This window comes from Anomaloglossus baeobatrachus, chromosome 9 (assembly GCF_048569485.1).
Source record: "Anomaloglossus baeobatrachus isolate aAnoBae1 chromosome 9, aAnoBae1.hap1, whole genome shotgun sequence".
In the NCBI taxonomy this organism is placed as follows: domain Eukaryota; kingdom Metazoa; phylum Chordata; class Amphibia; order Anura; family Aromobatidae; genus Anomaloglossus; species Anomaloglossus baeobatrachus.
Genome location: NC_134361.1, coordinates 82,473,576 through 82,489,551, shown reverse-complemented (window position 1 = coordinate 82,489,551; position 15,976 = coordinate 82,473,576). Strand labels below are relative to the sequence as shown.

General features: G+C 48.2%; 1 protein-coding gene across 4 annotated transcripts in view; it reads left to right on the top strand.

The window, feature by feature from the left end:
* The window catches only part of SEPTIN6 (septin 6), a 139,818-nt gene that overhangs the window by 73,065 nt on the left and 50,777 nt on the right, over positions 1–15,976 (top strand). For all 4 annotated transcript variants that reach the window (XM_075323840.1, XM_075323838.1, XM_075323841.1 and 1 more), the window contains exons 8-9: positions 8,762–8,894; positions 15,255–15,445. In XM_075323840.1, coding sequence (XP_075179955.1) covers positions 8,762–8,894; positions 15,255–15,445 — 324 coding nt within the window. The remainder of the gene's footprint in view (positions 1–8,761; positions 8,895–15,254; positions 15,446–15,976) is intronic.

Sequence of the window (15,976 nt, the reverse complement as noted above, 5' to 3'; positions counted from 1 at the left end):
AGCTGGCTTCATGAGGTGTTTCTTTGGCGCTCCATTGGGAGACCCAGACAATTGGGTGTATAGCTACTGCCTCCGGAGGCCACACAAAGCATTACACTTAAAAGTGTAAGGCCCCTCCCCTTCTGCCTATACACCCCCCGTGGGATCACGGTTCCTCAGTTTTCAAGCTTTGTGCGAAGGAGGTCAGACATCCACGCATAGCTCCACTGTTTAGTCAGCAGCAGCTGCTGACTATGTCGGATGGAAGAAAAGAGGGCCCTTACTTGGGCCCCCAGCATGCTCCCTTCTCACCCCACTTTGTGTCGGCGGTGTTTGTTAAGGTTGAGGTACCCATTGCGGGTACAGAGGCTGGAGCCCACATGCTGCATCCTTCCCCATCCCCCTTTGGGCTCTGGGTGAAGTGGGATTTACCGGTCTCCAGGCACAGAGACCGTGCTCCGTCCACAGCCCCTGGGGAATCTGCTGGATATGGAGCGGAGTATCGTCAGGGACAGGGCCCTGCTACACCAAGGTACTCTGTGTCCCCGCACAGACCGCGCACACACTGCAGCATTGCTGGGTGTGTTAGTGCGCCGGGGACAATAGCGCTGCTGCGCTTGTGCCACACTTCCACAGCTTGCTAAGGGAGTTTGTGTGTGGGGAACTGCCGCGCCGGCCCCTGCTGGCAGTTTTTACTGCGACGCGGCTGGGACTTGTGGTGCGCCGGGGACTTCCGCGCTGGCAGTGCATATTTGTCGGCCGCGCTTTTTACTAGAGTCCCCGGTTTTTGCGGCCTAGTTCCGTTTCGTTCCCGCCCCCAGGCCTGCCAGTCAGGGGAAGGGCGGGACGCTATGCAGAACGTCAGCGCTGAGGGCTGGAATCTGCTTTACATACTCCAGCCCTCACATTGAGCACAGTGGGAAGCCAGTTTCCCGCACTTTGTCTGAGGCACGCCCACGGTCCGCCCCTCTTCACAGAACGCCGGCAGCCATTCCTGATGTGCAGGCTGAGCTGGAAAGGGGAGACAAGTTCTGGGAGACCCAGGCACGGGATTCTGGCTACTACAACCCGCTTTTAGCGGGCGGTAAGCGGCACCTCCGGTGCTGACCCCACTAGTGACGAAGTGTTCAATTGTATTTTTATGCTTGCATGCTATACATTGCACTAAACGGTCGCTGGTGATTCTTGGCTATATACCCTCCTGGATTGGTCTGTGGAGAATACAGCATGTCGTCCGCAAAAAACAGGGGTGCCAAGGCACAGGCTTTTTATGCTGCTTGCACCGCTTGTGAGGCTGTTCTACCGGCAGGTTCCACTGACCCCCATTGTGTGCAGTGTTCGGTCCCTGTGCCCCCTGCTCGGCCGGGGCCTCTGCTGGAGGTGTCCCAGAGAGATCCACCTGTGAATACTGTCCAGGTGACGGGGACAGAGTTTGCAATTTTTGCGGATAGATTATCTGTGACTATGTCTCAGATTCTAGAGACTTTGCAGTCTAGACCAGTAACTCAGACCATGGGCACTGTTGATTCATTGCTCCCTGGCCCCCCTCAGTTGGAACAGCTCCGGGCTCCGGGGGTGTCCCACGCATCCCAGGGTGATGGCTCTGACACGGACGACAGTCCTAGACAGCCTAAGCGAGCTCGCTATGAGCGGCCCTCTACTTCATCTCTCTGGTCAGGGTCTCAGCAGGAGGATTCTCTGGGTGATGAGCCGGAGGTAGCTGATCAGGATTCTGATCCTGAGACCGCTCTCAATCTGGATACTCCTGATGGTGACGCCATAGTGAATGATCTTATCGCGTCCATCAATAAAATGTTGGATATTTCTCCCCCAGCTCCTCAAGTGGAGGAGTCAGCTTCACAGCAGGAGAAATTCCATTTCAGGTATCCCAAGCGTAAATTAAGTACTTTTCTGGACCATTCTGACTTTAGAGAGTCAGTCCAGAAACACCACGCTTATCCAGATAAGCGTTTCTCCAAATGGCTTAAGGATACACGTTATCCCTTTCCTCCTGACGTGGTCAAGAGCTGGACCCAGTGTCCCAAGGTGGATCCTCCAATCTCCAGGCTTGCGACTAGATCCGTAGTTGCAGTGGAGGATGGGGCTGCACTTAAAGATGCCACTGACAGACAGATGGAGCTCTGGTTGAAATCCATCTATGAAGCTATCGGCGCGTCGTTTGCTCCTGCATTCGCAGCCGTATGGGCACTCCAAGCTATTTCAGCTGGTCTTGCACAGATTGACACGGTCACACGTACATCTGTTCCGCAGGTGGCATCCTTAACCTCTCAAATGTCTGCATTTGCGTCTTACGCGATTAATGCTGTCCTGGACTCTACGAGCCGTACGGCAGTGGCATCTGCCAACTCCGTGGTTTTACGCAGAGCCTTGTGGTTAAGGGAATGGAAAGCAGATTCTGCTTCCAAGAAATGTTTAACCAGTTTGCCATTTTCTGGTGACCGGCTGTTTGGTGAGCGCTTGGATGAAATCATTAAACAGTCCAAGGGTAAGGATTCATCCTTACCTCAGCCCAGACAAAACAAACCCCAACAGAGGAGGGGACAGTCGGGGTTTCGGTCCTTTCGAGGCTCGGGCAGGTCCCAATTCTCCTCGTCCAAAAGGACTCAAAAGGATCAGAGGAGTTCAGATTCTTGGCGGGCTCAGTCACGCCCAAAAAAGACAGCCGGAAGACCCGCTACCAAGGCGGCTTCCTCATGACTTCCGGCCTCCTCCCTCCGCATCCTCGGTCGGTGGCAGGCTCTCCCGCTTTGGCGACATTTGGCTGCCACAGGTCCAAGACCGTTGGGTGCGAGACATTCTGTCTCACGGGTACAGGATAGAGTTCAGTTCTCGTCCTCCAACTCGATTCTTCAGAACGTCTCCGCCTCCCGACCGAGCCGATGCTCTCCTGCAGGCGGTGTGCTCTCTAAAGGCGGAAGGAGTGGTGATCCCTGTTCCTCTTCAAGAGCAAGGTCACGGTTTTTACTCCAATTTGTTTGTGGTACCAAAAAAGGACGGATCCTTCCGTCCCGTTCTGGACCTAAAACTTCTCAACAACCACGTGAGAACCAGACGGTTCCGGATGGAATCCCTCCGATCCGTCATCGCCGCAATGTCTCAAGGAGATTTCCTAGCATCAATAGACATCAAGGATGCTTATCTCCACGTACCGATTGCACCAGAACATCAGCGTTTTCTACGCTTCGTTATAGGAGACGAACACCTTCAGTTCGTAGCCCTGCCCTTTGGTCTGGCGACAGCCCCACGGGTCTTCACCAAAGTCATGGCAGCTGTAGTTGCAGTCCTACACTCTCAGAGACACTCCGTGATCCCTTACTTAGACGATCTGCTGGTCAAGGCACCCTCTCAAGAGGCATGCCAACACAGCCTGAACGTGGCGCTGGAGACCCTCCAGGGTTTCGGGTGGATCATCAACTTTTCCAAGTCAAATCTAACCCCGACCCAGTCGATAACCTATCTTGGCATGGAGTTTCATACTCTCTCAGCGATAGTGAAGCTTCCGCTGGACAAACAGCGTTCACTACAGACAGGGGTGCAATCTCTCCTTCAGGGCCAGTCGCACCCCTTGAGACGCCTCATGCACTTCCTAGGGAAGATGGTGGCAGCAATAGAGGCAGTCCCTTTCGCGCAGTTTCATCTGCGTCCACTACAATGGGACATTCTCCGCCAATGGGACGGGAGGTCGAAGTCCCTCGACAGCAACGTCTCTCTCTCTCAGGCGGCCAAGGATTCTCTTCGATGGTGGCTGCTTCCCACCTCATTGTCGAAAGGGAAATCCTTCCTACCCCCATCTTGGGCGGTAGTGACGACAGATGCGAGTCTGTCAGGGTGGGGAGCAGTCTTTCTCCACCACAGGGCTCAAGGTACGTGGACTCAGCAAGAGTCCACTCTTCAGATCAACGTTCTGGAGATCAGAGCAGTGTATCTTGCCCTTCAAGCCTTCCAGCAGTGGCTGGAAGGCAAGCAGATCCGTATTCAGTCGGACAACTCCACAGCGGTGGCATACATCAACCACCAAGGAGGAACTCGCAGTCGGCAAGCCTTCCAGGAAGTCCAGCGGATTCTGACGTGGGTGGAAGACACGGCTTCCACCATATCCGCAGTTCACATCCCAGGCGTGGACAACTGGGAAGCAGACTTCCTCAGTCGCCAGGGTATGGACGCAGGGGAATGGTCTCTTCACCCGGACGTGTTTCAGGAGATCTGTCGCCGCTGGGGGATGCCGGACGTCGACCTAATGGCGTCTCGGCACAACAACAAGGTCCCAGTTTTCATGGCACGGTCTCACGATCACCGAGCTCTGGCGGCAGACGCCTTAGTTCAAGATTGGTCGCAGTTCCAGCTTCCTTATGTGTTTCCACCTCTGGCTCTGTTGCCCAGAGTGCTGCGCAAGATCAGGTCCGACTGCCGCCGCGCCATCCTCGTCGCTCCAGACTGGCCAAGGAGGTCGTGGTACCCGGATCTGTGGCACCTCGCGGTAGGCCAACCGTGGGCACTACCAGACCGACCAGACTTGCTGTCTCAAGGGCCGTTTTTCCATCAGAATTCTGCGGCCCTGAACCTGACTGTGTGGCCATTGAGTCCTGGATCCTAGCGGGTTCAGGATTGTCTCAAGAGGTCATTGCCACCATGAGACAGGCCAGAAAACCTACCTCCGCCAAGATATACCACAGGACGTGGAAAATATTCTTGTCTTGGTGCTCTGCTCAGGGAGTCTCTCCCTGGCCATTTAGATTGCCTACTTTTCTTTCCTTCCTGCAATCCGGGTTGGAAAAAGGTTTGTCGCTCAGCTCCATCAAGGGGCAAGTCTCAGCGCTATCGGTATTTTTTCAGAAGCGCCTAGCACGACTTCCTCAGGTACGCACGTTCCTGCAAGGGGTCTGTCATATCGTCCCTCCTTACAAGCGGCCGTTAGAGCCCTGGGATCTGAACAGGGTTCTAATTGCTCTCCAGAAGCCGCCTTTCGAGCCTATGAGGGATGTTTCCCTTTCTCGCCTTTCACAGAAAGTGGCCTTTCTAGTAGCGGTCACGTCTCTTCGACGAGTGTCTGAGCTAGCAGCGCTGTCATGCAAATCTCCCTTCCTGGTGATTCACCAGGACAAGGTGGTTTTGCGCCCTATTCCGGAGTTTCTCCCTAAGGTGGTATCCCCGTTTCATCTTAATCAGGATATCTCCTTGCCTTCCTTGTGCCCTCATCCAGTTCATCAATGTGAAAAGGATTTGCATTTGTTGGATCTCGTGAGAGCGCTCAGGATCTACATTTCCCGCACGGCGCCCCTGCGCCGCTCGGATGCACTCTTTGTCCTTGTCGCTGGTCAGCGCAAAGGGTCGCAAGCTTCCAAATCCACCCTGGCTCGGTGGATCAAGGAACCAATTCTTGAAGCCTACCGTTCTGCTGGGCTTCCGGTTCCCTCAGGGCTGAAGGCCCATTCTACCAGAGCCGTGGGTGCGTCCTGGGCATTACGACACCAGGCTACGGCTCAGCAGGTGTGCCAGGCGGCTACATGGTCGAGTCTGCACACTTTTACCAAACACTATCAAGTGCATACCTACGCTTCGGCGGACGCCAGCCTAGGTAGACAAGTCCTTCAGGCGGCGACTGCCCACCTGTAGGGTAGGGCTGTTTTTACGGTCCTATCACGAGGGGTTATTATACCCACCCAGGGACTGCTTTTGGACGTCCCAATTGTCTGGGTCTCCCAATGGAGCGCCAAAGAAGAAGGGAATTTTGTTTACTTACCGTAAATTCCTTTTCTTCTAGCTCCAATTGGGAGACCCAGCACCCGCCCTGTTTGCTTAGGGATTTTTGTTTTTTCGGGTACACATGTTGTTCATGTTGAATGGTTTCGGTTCTCCGAGGTTCCTTCGGATTGAATTTGTTCTTAAACCAGTTATTGGCTTTCCTCCTTCTTGCTTTGGCACTAAAACTGAGGAACCGTGATCCCACGGGGGGTGTATAGGCAGAAGGGGAGGGGCCTTACACTTTTAAGTGTAATGCTTTGTGTGGCCTCCGGAGGCAGTAGCTATACACCCAATTGTCTGGGTCTCCCAATTGGAGCTAGAAGAAAAGGAATTTACGGTAAGTAAACAAAATTCCCTTCTTTTCAGCAAATTTAACTCTGGCCTGTCTATTTTTGGAATTGATGAATGGTTTGCATCTAGATGTGAACCCTTTGTGTTTACTTTCATGGAGTCTTCTCTTTACTGTTGACTTAGAGACAGATACACCTACTTCACTGAGAGTGTTCTGGACTTCAGTTGATGTTGTGAACGGGTTCTTCTTCACCAAAGAAAGTATGCGGCGATCATCCACCACTGTTGTCATCCGTGGACGCCCAGGCCTTTTTGAGTTCCCAAGCTCACCAGTCAATTCCTTTTTTCTCAGAATGTACCCGACTGTTGATTTTGCTACTCCAAGCATGTCTGCTATCTCTCTGATGGATTTTTTCATTTTTTTTCAGCCTCAGGATGTTCTGCTTCACCTCAATTGAGAGTTCCTTAGACCGCATGTTGTCTGGTCACAGCAACAGCTTCCAAATGCAAAACCACACACCTGTAATCAACCCCAGACCTTTTAACTACTTCATTGATTACAGGTTAACGAGGGAGACGCCTTCAGAGTTAATTGCAGCCCTTAGAGTCCCTTGTCCAATTACTTTTGGTCCCTTGAAAAAGAGGAGGCTATGCATTACAGAGCTATGATTCCTATACCCTTTCTCCGATTTGGATGTGAAAACTCTCATATTGCAGCTGGGAGTGTGCACTTTCAGCCCATATTATATATATAATTGTATTTCTGAACATGTTTTTGTAAACAGCTAAAATAACAAAACTTGTGTCACTGTCCAAATATTTCTGGACCTAACTGTATGTCCGGTTTTATTTACTTCCCCATTCACCACTTGAAAAAAATAAATACACACACAATTGGTATGTCTGTAAAAAAACAAAACCATATATATATATATATATATATATATATATATATATATATATATATATATATATATATATATATATATATATATATATATATATATATATATATATATATATATATATATATATATATATACCGTATATATATACCGTATATATATACCGTATATATTTCGCTTTATAAGACGCACCTGATTATAAGACGCACCCCCAAATTTGGTGAAGGAAAAGAGAATTTTTTTTAATAAATGGGGTCCGTCTTATAATGCAAGTGTCCGTCTAACAAATCATATAGGGTATATGTCCCTCATAGCCCCCTTATATTGAATATAGCCCCCTTGTGCTGGCACACATCCCCCAGTGATGCCACATGTCCCCTATTGCTGACACACGTCCTCTGTGGCTGGCACACGGCCCCCTGTGGCTGGCACACGGCCCCTATTGCTGCCCATGGCCCCCTGTGGCTGGCACACTGCCCCCTATTGCTACCCATGGCCCCCTGTGGCTGGCACACGGCCCCCTGTGGCTGGCACACGGCCCCCTGTGGCTGGCACACGGCCCCCTATTGCTGCCCATGGCCCCCTGTGGCTGGCACACGGCCCCCTATTGCTACCCATGGCCCCCTGTGGCTGGCACACGGCCCCCTATTGCTGCCCATGGCCCCCTGTGGCTGGCACACGGCCCCCTATTGCTGCCCATGGCCCCCTGTGGCTGGCACATGGCCACCTATTGCTGCCCATGGCCCCCTGTGGCTGGCACACGGCCCCCTATTGCTGCCCATGGCCCCCTGTGGCTGGCACACATCACCCTGTGTTTGATATGGCCCCCTGTGGCTGCTGCTTTTTGTAAAATAAACTCGATCCTTACCTTCTCCAGCACTGTCCTCCCTCGTGTCTCCCTCCGTGCGGTTGAGCTCCTCCTGCACCTCCTGGTTCTCGGTGCCGGTCATGTGATCGGCACAGCAGAGTGACATCTCTGCGTGCATGATCACAGCGGCAGGAGGGAGACACCGGGAGACACGCTGGAGGAGGCAAGTAAAGAGTTTTTTAATTTACTATGGGCTGCAGCATGGGGGCCATATCTAACACAGACGGGCATGTGTGTTCAAAGGGGAGCACAGGCACATATAATATGTGCCGCTCCCCCAGCCCGTCACCGTGGTGCGGTTTCAGCACCACGGTGATGGACAGCGGCAGTGAATATTATATGAGCGGGAGCAGGAGATCTAACGCTGCAGCCTTAACCAGCTCACCAGCCTCCCACAGCCTCCAGCACCGCTCCAGAGCTGTCCCCACCTCCCCTGGACCCTGCAGTATATAATCCGCATATTCGAATTATAAGACGCACCCCCTACTTCCCCCAAAATTTGGGGGAACAAAAGTGCGTCTTATAAAGCGAAAAATATGGTGTGTGTGTGTGTGTATATGTATGTGTGTGTGTGTGTATATATGTATATGTGTGTATGTGTATATGTATATAATATATATATATATATATATATATATATATATATATATATATATATATATATATATATATAATAAAAATTTCAATGCAATTGGAGGTTTTTTTTCTCACTTTCCAGTGCCTCCCATGATGATAAAATGAATGGTGCCATTTAAAAGTACAAATTTGTCCCAGAAAGAAAAAAGCCCTCATTACTGCTGTGTGGATAGAAAGCTAAAAAAGTACACTGTACCTGTTGAAATGAATTGGATTTTTTCTGAGAGGTGATGAGACCTCAGAATATTGGGAAAGTTTATGAAGGCCTACCAGGAGGAATGCACCAAAAAAACTTTTTTTTTTTTACTGCTGTATTTAGCTTGCAGGAGACGTATGAAGCAAAAAGGAATGAATTTCTGGGGGAGCTGCAGAAGAAAGAAGAAGAAATGAGACAGATGTTTGTGCAGAGGGTAAAAGAAAAGGAGGCTGAGCTGAAGGAAGCCGAAAAAGAGGTGCCAAATTTTTATTTTTATTTAATTTTTTTCATGTTTCGGGTCTTTTTTTATTACTTTATAAAAACGTATTAATGAGCAAGCATGCTCGCCAACACTCGTTACTCTATCGAGCATTGAAGTTTGAAAATGCTCCATTCCCATTGACATCCATTATACTTGGTACTCGAGTCGTGCCCAAACACCCCAATGCTTGATCGGGTAATGAGCAGTGGTGAGCACGCTCACTCATCACTACTTACACAAATCTCTACACTTCCTCCCTTAATTTCTTCCTTCCATTGTAATTGCAATTTCGAAAAACTAGATCACACTGACCACTATGAATTTTTTTTTTATGTGACCCAGGAACTCCACCATGTCCCCTCTTCCTCATAGTCAATGCTCCATGTGTTCGCTATGACAACTAGCTGCAGCAGGTCCCTCCTCCCTTTGCCCTTTTTTAAAATAGGACATAGAAATCAATAAACCCAGCCTGGCATTGCCCTCAGCAATACCCCAGCTGAAAATATGTCATCAGTGTCACTGTTGGATTTCTACATAATTTCTTCAAGAATTATCCAGAAAATCATGCATAACTGCCTGTGTATAGAGGGCCCTCTAGTTACAATATTAATTGATATCACGATGAGCATTGTAAGTTAATAGCATGGTAATGTGAGGATATATCAATATAATAAAATAAAAAATATTGGTTATGAAGCCCCGAAATGTTATCCCAATAAAGGACATGAATATTTAAGGCTATGTCTGCACGCTGCGTTCTTGTTTGACAATAAAATACATCCTCTGGCAGACTTTGAGAACTGTAAACACTGCGTTTGACAAAAAAAAATGCATCCAAAACGCATGCGTTTTACATGCCTTTTTGGATGCATTTTTGACAGTGCGGTCCCACAGCGATTCAGCTCTGCTACATCCCTGTCCCGTAGAGCATGACTGCCCGCTGACGACAGACAGAGCTGCGCGATGAGAATGAACTCTGATGATCTTCACCCGACTTCATTGTCTATCGCGCTGCTCTGTCTCTGTGGGCTGTCATGAACTCTGATGAATCTCCGAGGTCCGTGCCAGGACATAGGCAGTAGTGCGGGGCCATGCAGCAGTGACGTTAGAGTTTCACCCAAGTTCACTGTCAGCACGCCTCTGCCTCTGTCTCCCGGCCTGATTTGCAGTCATAGGTGAAGGACTAACCTGTGACCTCAGTGTCTGAAGTGTGCCGCCCGATCAGTGGTGCTGTCACTCAGGTTACCCGCAGCCACAGCTGAAGTCCTCCTCCTGAGACCGCAAATCACCTGAGTGAGGGCACCGCTGATCTCATGGCCCACCTCAGTCACTCAGGTAATTTGCTGTCACAGGGGGAAGACTCCACCTGTGGCCGCAGGTAACCTGACTGACGTCACCGCTGATAGCGCGACTCACTTCAGTTGCTCCGTAGAGCTGACAGTTAGCGGTCGTTCTCTTTGGCCGCTCGCTGTCAGCTTCCGATGTAGCAGAGCTGAAAGCGTCGTGGGATATCATGTGGATTACGTCTGACCTGGAGGGGTGTTTGGGAATTAATAAAGTGGTGAAGTGGGGGGGTTGTCTTTTTTTTATTCCAAATAAAGGAATTTTTGGGTGTATGTGTTTATTTTCTTTCACTTACAGGTTAATCATGGGGGTGTCTCATAGATGCCTGCCATGATTAACCTAGGACCTAGTGGCAGCTATGGGTTGCCATTAACTCCTTATTACCCCGACTGCCAACGCACCAGGGTAATACGGGAAGAGCCGGGTAAGGTCCCGGGACTGTCACATCTAATGAATGCGGCAATTCTGGGGCGGCTGCTGGCTCATATTTTTAGGCTGGGGGACAGCCTAAAAATGATAGGCCTCCCCAGTCTGAAAATACCGGCGCCCAGCTGTGTGGCTTTATCTTGGCTGGGTTATCAATTGGGGGGAACCGCACGTCATTTTTTTTTTTTTTCTAATATTTATTTTACTGCACGATATAGACCCGCCCAACGGCGGCTGTGATTGGTTGCATTCAAACAAGCACCCACCTTGAATGACAGCTGTCTCACTGCAACCAATCATAGGCGCCGGTGGCGGGGCAAACAGTGAATATGAGATGGCCTAATGAGCGGCCGGCACTTTCAGAAGCCGCGGGAGCAGTGTGACAGCTGTGCAGCGCCGGTGATCAGTGAGAATGAAGGAGGGAGAAACAGACAGACAGAGAGAGACCAAAAGACCTGCGTTTTGTTAGTCAAAAAAGCATGCAGAACGCATGGTTGTGTTTTGGCACATCTCATTAATTTCAATGGGTGGAAAATGCAACCAAAACGCACTAAAGAACTGACATGCTGCTTTTTTTAGGCAACAATTTTGACAAACCTCTGACAAACAAAACGCTGCATTAAAAAAAAAGCAACATACGCATGGAATTTTCTGACTTCCCATAGACTTTGCTGGGAAATCAAAACGCATGCATTTTGTCATTGACACAGTGCAGTTTTAAACGCAGCCAAAACGCAGCAACAAAACACACGTGTGGACATGGCCTAGGTGTTATTCCTATCTCCAAGAACCTACCTAAATATGTAATAGATGTAATAAGAATATTACCTCCCAGTTAGAAATGTAGTATAGTTCTTCTGATTAGCCAGGTCTCTGACCTCCTGTGCAGGGCATTGCAGCCTAGATATCCATGGTTACGTCCACTCATACACTTACGCCGGGGCCACACGGGGACTACTTTGATCCCCTCGCATGACTCTCGGCTCACGGTGGCAGTACAGCAGAGCTGAGTGTCATGTGAATGTCCCTGCGACTGAGGTCCGACCGTGCGAGTGGACCTCGGCTGTGGGGGCGCCGGTGTTGCGGTGGGGAGGGAGGGATTTTTCTCCCTCTCTCCTCCGTTGTCGGCTATTGCCATTCTCGCCCTGCACTCGCGGTACACCGGTGTACCGCGAGTGCAGTGCGGCTTTTTCTCTCGCCCAATACACTTGAATGGGTGCGAGAGAAAGAGTCTCGCATTACAATTGCAGCATGCTGTGATTGTTTCCTCGGTCCGATTAGGGCTGAGAAAATAATCGCTGACACACAGGCTAAAATTGGTCCGAGTGGAGTGCGATTTTTAAAAAAAAAAAAAAAAAAATATCGCACTCCACTTGCACCGATTTTCATGCCGTGTGGCTTAGGCCTTAGTTAGTTGCTCGTGGTCATAACCATAGATACCTAAGCTGTAATGCCTTGCACATGAGGTAAGAGACATAGATATTCAGGAGAACTATACTACATTTCTAATTGGAGGTATTTACTAATATAATTACACCTACTACATATTGTGATCGGATCTTGGAAATGGGAATACCCTTTTTTAAAGAGCAAGTCCTTACAGATAGGTCAGAAGTAGCTGCTTGAAGCTGTACATCAGTTCCTATGTTGAGGATAGGAACTTTTTCAGGGTCTTGTATCGTACCTTGAGCTCACAATACAACTAAATTGTAGCTGCCCTCTCCTGGTGTCCAAAGGAGCTTTTTGTCCTGGCACATTTAAGGAGCAGCACTATATAACCATACTAATGTAGAGGCATTACTATACAATCTGTGCATGTGCTTCAGTAATACATGTCTGTGACCAGTAAAATGCACATACGTGGCAGATCAGCAACATTGGTGGCATTGTATGTTGGGGGGGGGGGGGGACCTTATGGTGAAAAACTCATCGTCAGGTGAGATGTTGATCAAGTATGTTCCTTTTTTTTTTTTTTAACTGACAGTCACTCTGTTCTCCAGAAAAATGCTGTGGCCAGATATGTACATCACCAGCTCTCGTAGAGAACACAGGAGCACACGGCCGAAAGTGTTGGATGAGATGGCTATTAACCAAACAATAGGCCAAAGCATCATTGGCCTGACAGCCATCTAATGTGTATGACCGGCTTAAGGCCAAGGGAATTTTAAGGAACCACTGTATTCTGCCTACCTTTTATCATATATGACTAAATTTAGTGTCCCTTTTGATACCGGCCTACTGCTGATGTCACAGCACATGGAAGACACTGTTATTTAAGACTTGGCCATAATCTAGAACACAAATCCCTTTCAGATTGTTTATTCTCACTTCAGTAGGATAAGATTCTCTGTTATAGGATATGATTTTGTTTTACTTTTGGTGTATATCCAGATGTAAGATTTTTTTTTTTTTTTGGATTGCATTTGATTGTGCGAAGAGAATCGCTAAATTCCCACAGTATTTAGGGACGCTCCTAGCTCCTTCATGCTTATCTTGGCTTGCATAATTTAATAACATCTTGAAATGTTCCCCTTTTGTCTAGATACACTTGTAAATCATGTTTATAAGCTGTCTGATTCCATTTCTCATCAGCTTCATGAATATGCATATTGATCCCTTCAGGTTTCTGTGTCAAAATGTTACCAGTGTTTCTGTATAATATGCTTGTATATATGCTTGTCATATAGATATTTACCGTATTTTTCGGACTATAAGACACACTTTTTCCCCCCCCAAATGTTGGCGGAAAGTCTGGGGTGCGTCTTATAGTCTCAATGTAGGGCATGGCTGTGAGGAATGAGGGTGCTGCAGTGGAGCAGGTCATTGGCGGCATGCGCAGGCTGTAGCAGCACCTACCATGACCACGTGGGCCCGCTTATTTCATATTCATGCATCCTCCCGCCCATCATCTCTCCGCGCTGAAACCGGCACTGACAGGTGGGTGGGGTGATGGGTGGGGGAGCCGGCCCGCGTGATCACCCCTGGCAACTACAGCCTGGAGTGATCATGTGTGGCTATATTCACTGCCCCCCGCGTATCATCATCAGCGCAGGGGGCAGTGAATAAGTAAGGTATACTCACCGGTCACTGTACCCTGCAGCATCATGTTGTCCTCCTGTCTGCCGGCTCGCTGATGTGTGTGGAGAGCGGTGCACACAGCGACGACGTCATCCCTTTGCGCACTGCTCTCCACACACCAGTGGGCAGGCAGGACATCGCGATGCTGCAGGGAGTGGTGACTGGCTAAACACAGGTCAGCGGTGCTGCTGCTGGCACAGACAGGAAGATGAGTGATGCTGCGTGGAGCGAGGAAAGGTGAGTATAAACGTTTATTTTTTGTGTGCCGCGGGATGTATACCAGGATGGGGGTAAAATGGCAGGATGGGGGTATAGGGCAGGATGGGAGCTATACCAGGATGAGGGACATATATACAAGGATGGGGATCATATACAAGGCAGGAGGATCATTACCAGGATGCGGCACCTTAGTAGAGAATTTGGGGACATTACCCCCATAACTGTGTCAGCAGCAGATCCTCGCCCCATAAGTGTGTCATGACTACATTTTTTGCTTAAAATTTAATTTTCCTATTTTCCTCCTCTAAAACCAGGGTGCGTCTTATAGTCTGAAAAATACGGTATATACAGCGCTCTAGATCTTAACTGCAATCCGTCACATCTCCAAATGCTATTATCCTTCATGTGTGGTGTTAATTTGCAGGTTTGATGTTTTAAATCTGTACGGCCGCTGCATCAAAAGCCCCGCTGCCAGGAGGAAATTAACTTAATTCCTCCCAACAGTGATAGAGGCACATAGTACAGCGCTGTAAATCAAAATATGACAATTAGCAGCTCTGCACGGAGACTGCAGATGCTGTCGTATGGTATTATGGCGGCTGTCCTCACTGGCTCCTGTCTGTGGCCATCGCTCGGTCCTGTTATGCAGACAGGAGCCAGTGATGAGAGCTGGCATGAACCTTATGTGAGCATAGCCGCAGTGTTGGTGCAGAGCCGCTGTGTAAGTGCTGTTAATCATTATATGCTCAAAAGAATGAACATATTCACTTTTATGCAAAAACGATGTACAGGCTTTTATCTGTTTCAGATTTCCAAAGACTGTAAGTGGTTAAATGACCTGGCAATTCTTTAGGCGTCTTTCACTTTTGAAGATGGCCTATCTTTTCCAATACAATGGGAAATTCTAAGACGCCTTGACATCTTTTTGGGGGGTTTTTTCAGTGTTTTGCTTCAGAAACCTCTAGAGATTTCTTAATGTTTGTGGGAAGGTAAAAAAAAAAAAAAGTTGGAGTATGCCAGAATAAAAAAGGCCCCCTAAAAAAGCTAGATATTGTCTAAAAAGTGAGAAGCCACCTGGAAAAAAAAAAGTTGCTTCAGCCTTTATAAAATGCCAAAAAGGGAGTTTCCTAAAAATAAATTTGTGTGAATATGCCCTAAGGCCCCCATACACATTAGAAGGTTGGAAAGATTGTCAGGTTCGCATGACTTTTACATAATGGCATTAATACATAAAAAGTATAAATTATCAAAGAAATATTGTCTGAGTAATACTTGTCTATATTAAAGCTTCACGAGAAGTTTGACCGTCTGAAAAAACTACATCAAGACGAGAAGAAAAAGCTAGAAGACAAAAAGAAAAGTTTGGAAGATGAGGTAAATGAATTTAAGAAACGGAAGACGGCAACAGAATTGCTTCAGTCCCAGGCACAACAAGCAGGCGGATCACAGACCCTAAAACGAGAAAAGGAGAGAAAAAAGTAAGTAAACCCTTCCCAGTGTAGAACAGGAGATATATGATACAGAATTGAATATTGACATTTGCTTCCGGTATGGTTTGTACAGTCTTATTTTATATGAAGGGTCAGTAGAGTAACCTGGATTCCTATATAAAACTGTACATCTCCTCTACGACGAGTTGTCAGCTCTGCTATAGTCTGCGTGTGTGTGTATAGTATAGAAATGTTAACCAGTAGTTATGGGTTCCACATCTGGTTTTTGGAGAAGCATTTTTCACAGATCCCTGACTTTTTTTTTTTTATTATTATTGATTTTATCTCTCGCCCCCTTCTCGCACCCTCCTCCACCCTCCTTCATCCCCCTCCTCCTTTTACAGCTGTTCTCAACCACCCATACACACAAGCTTTCTGGCAGATTTAGGATAATTTATCCTACAGTCTTGTTGATACCATGATAACAGTACCAACCATGTGTTGGTATTAGGATCGGATGATGGGATGCCAGATAAAAGTGGTATGAACAGGTCAGTCCAAACATGCCAGTAGACAGCA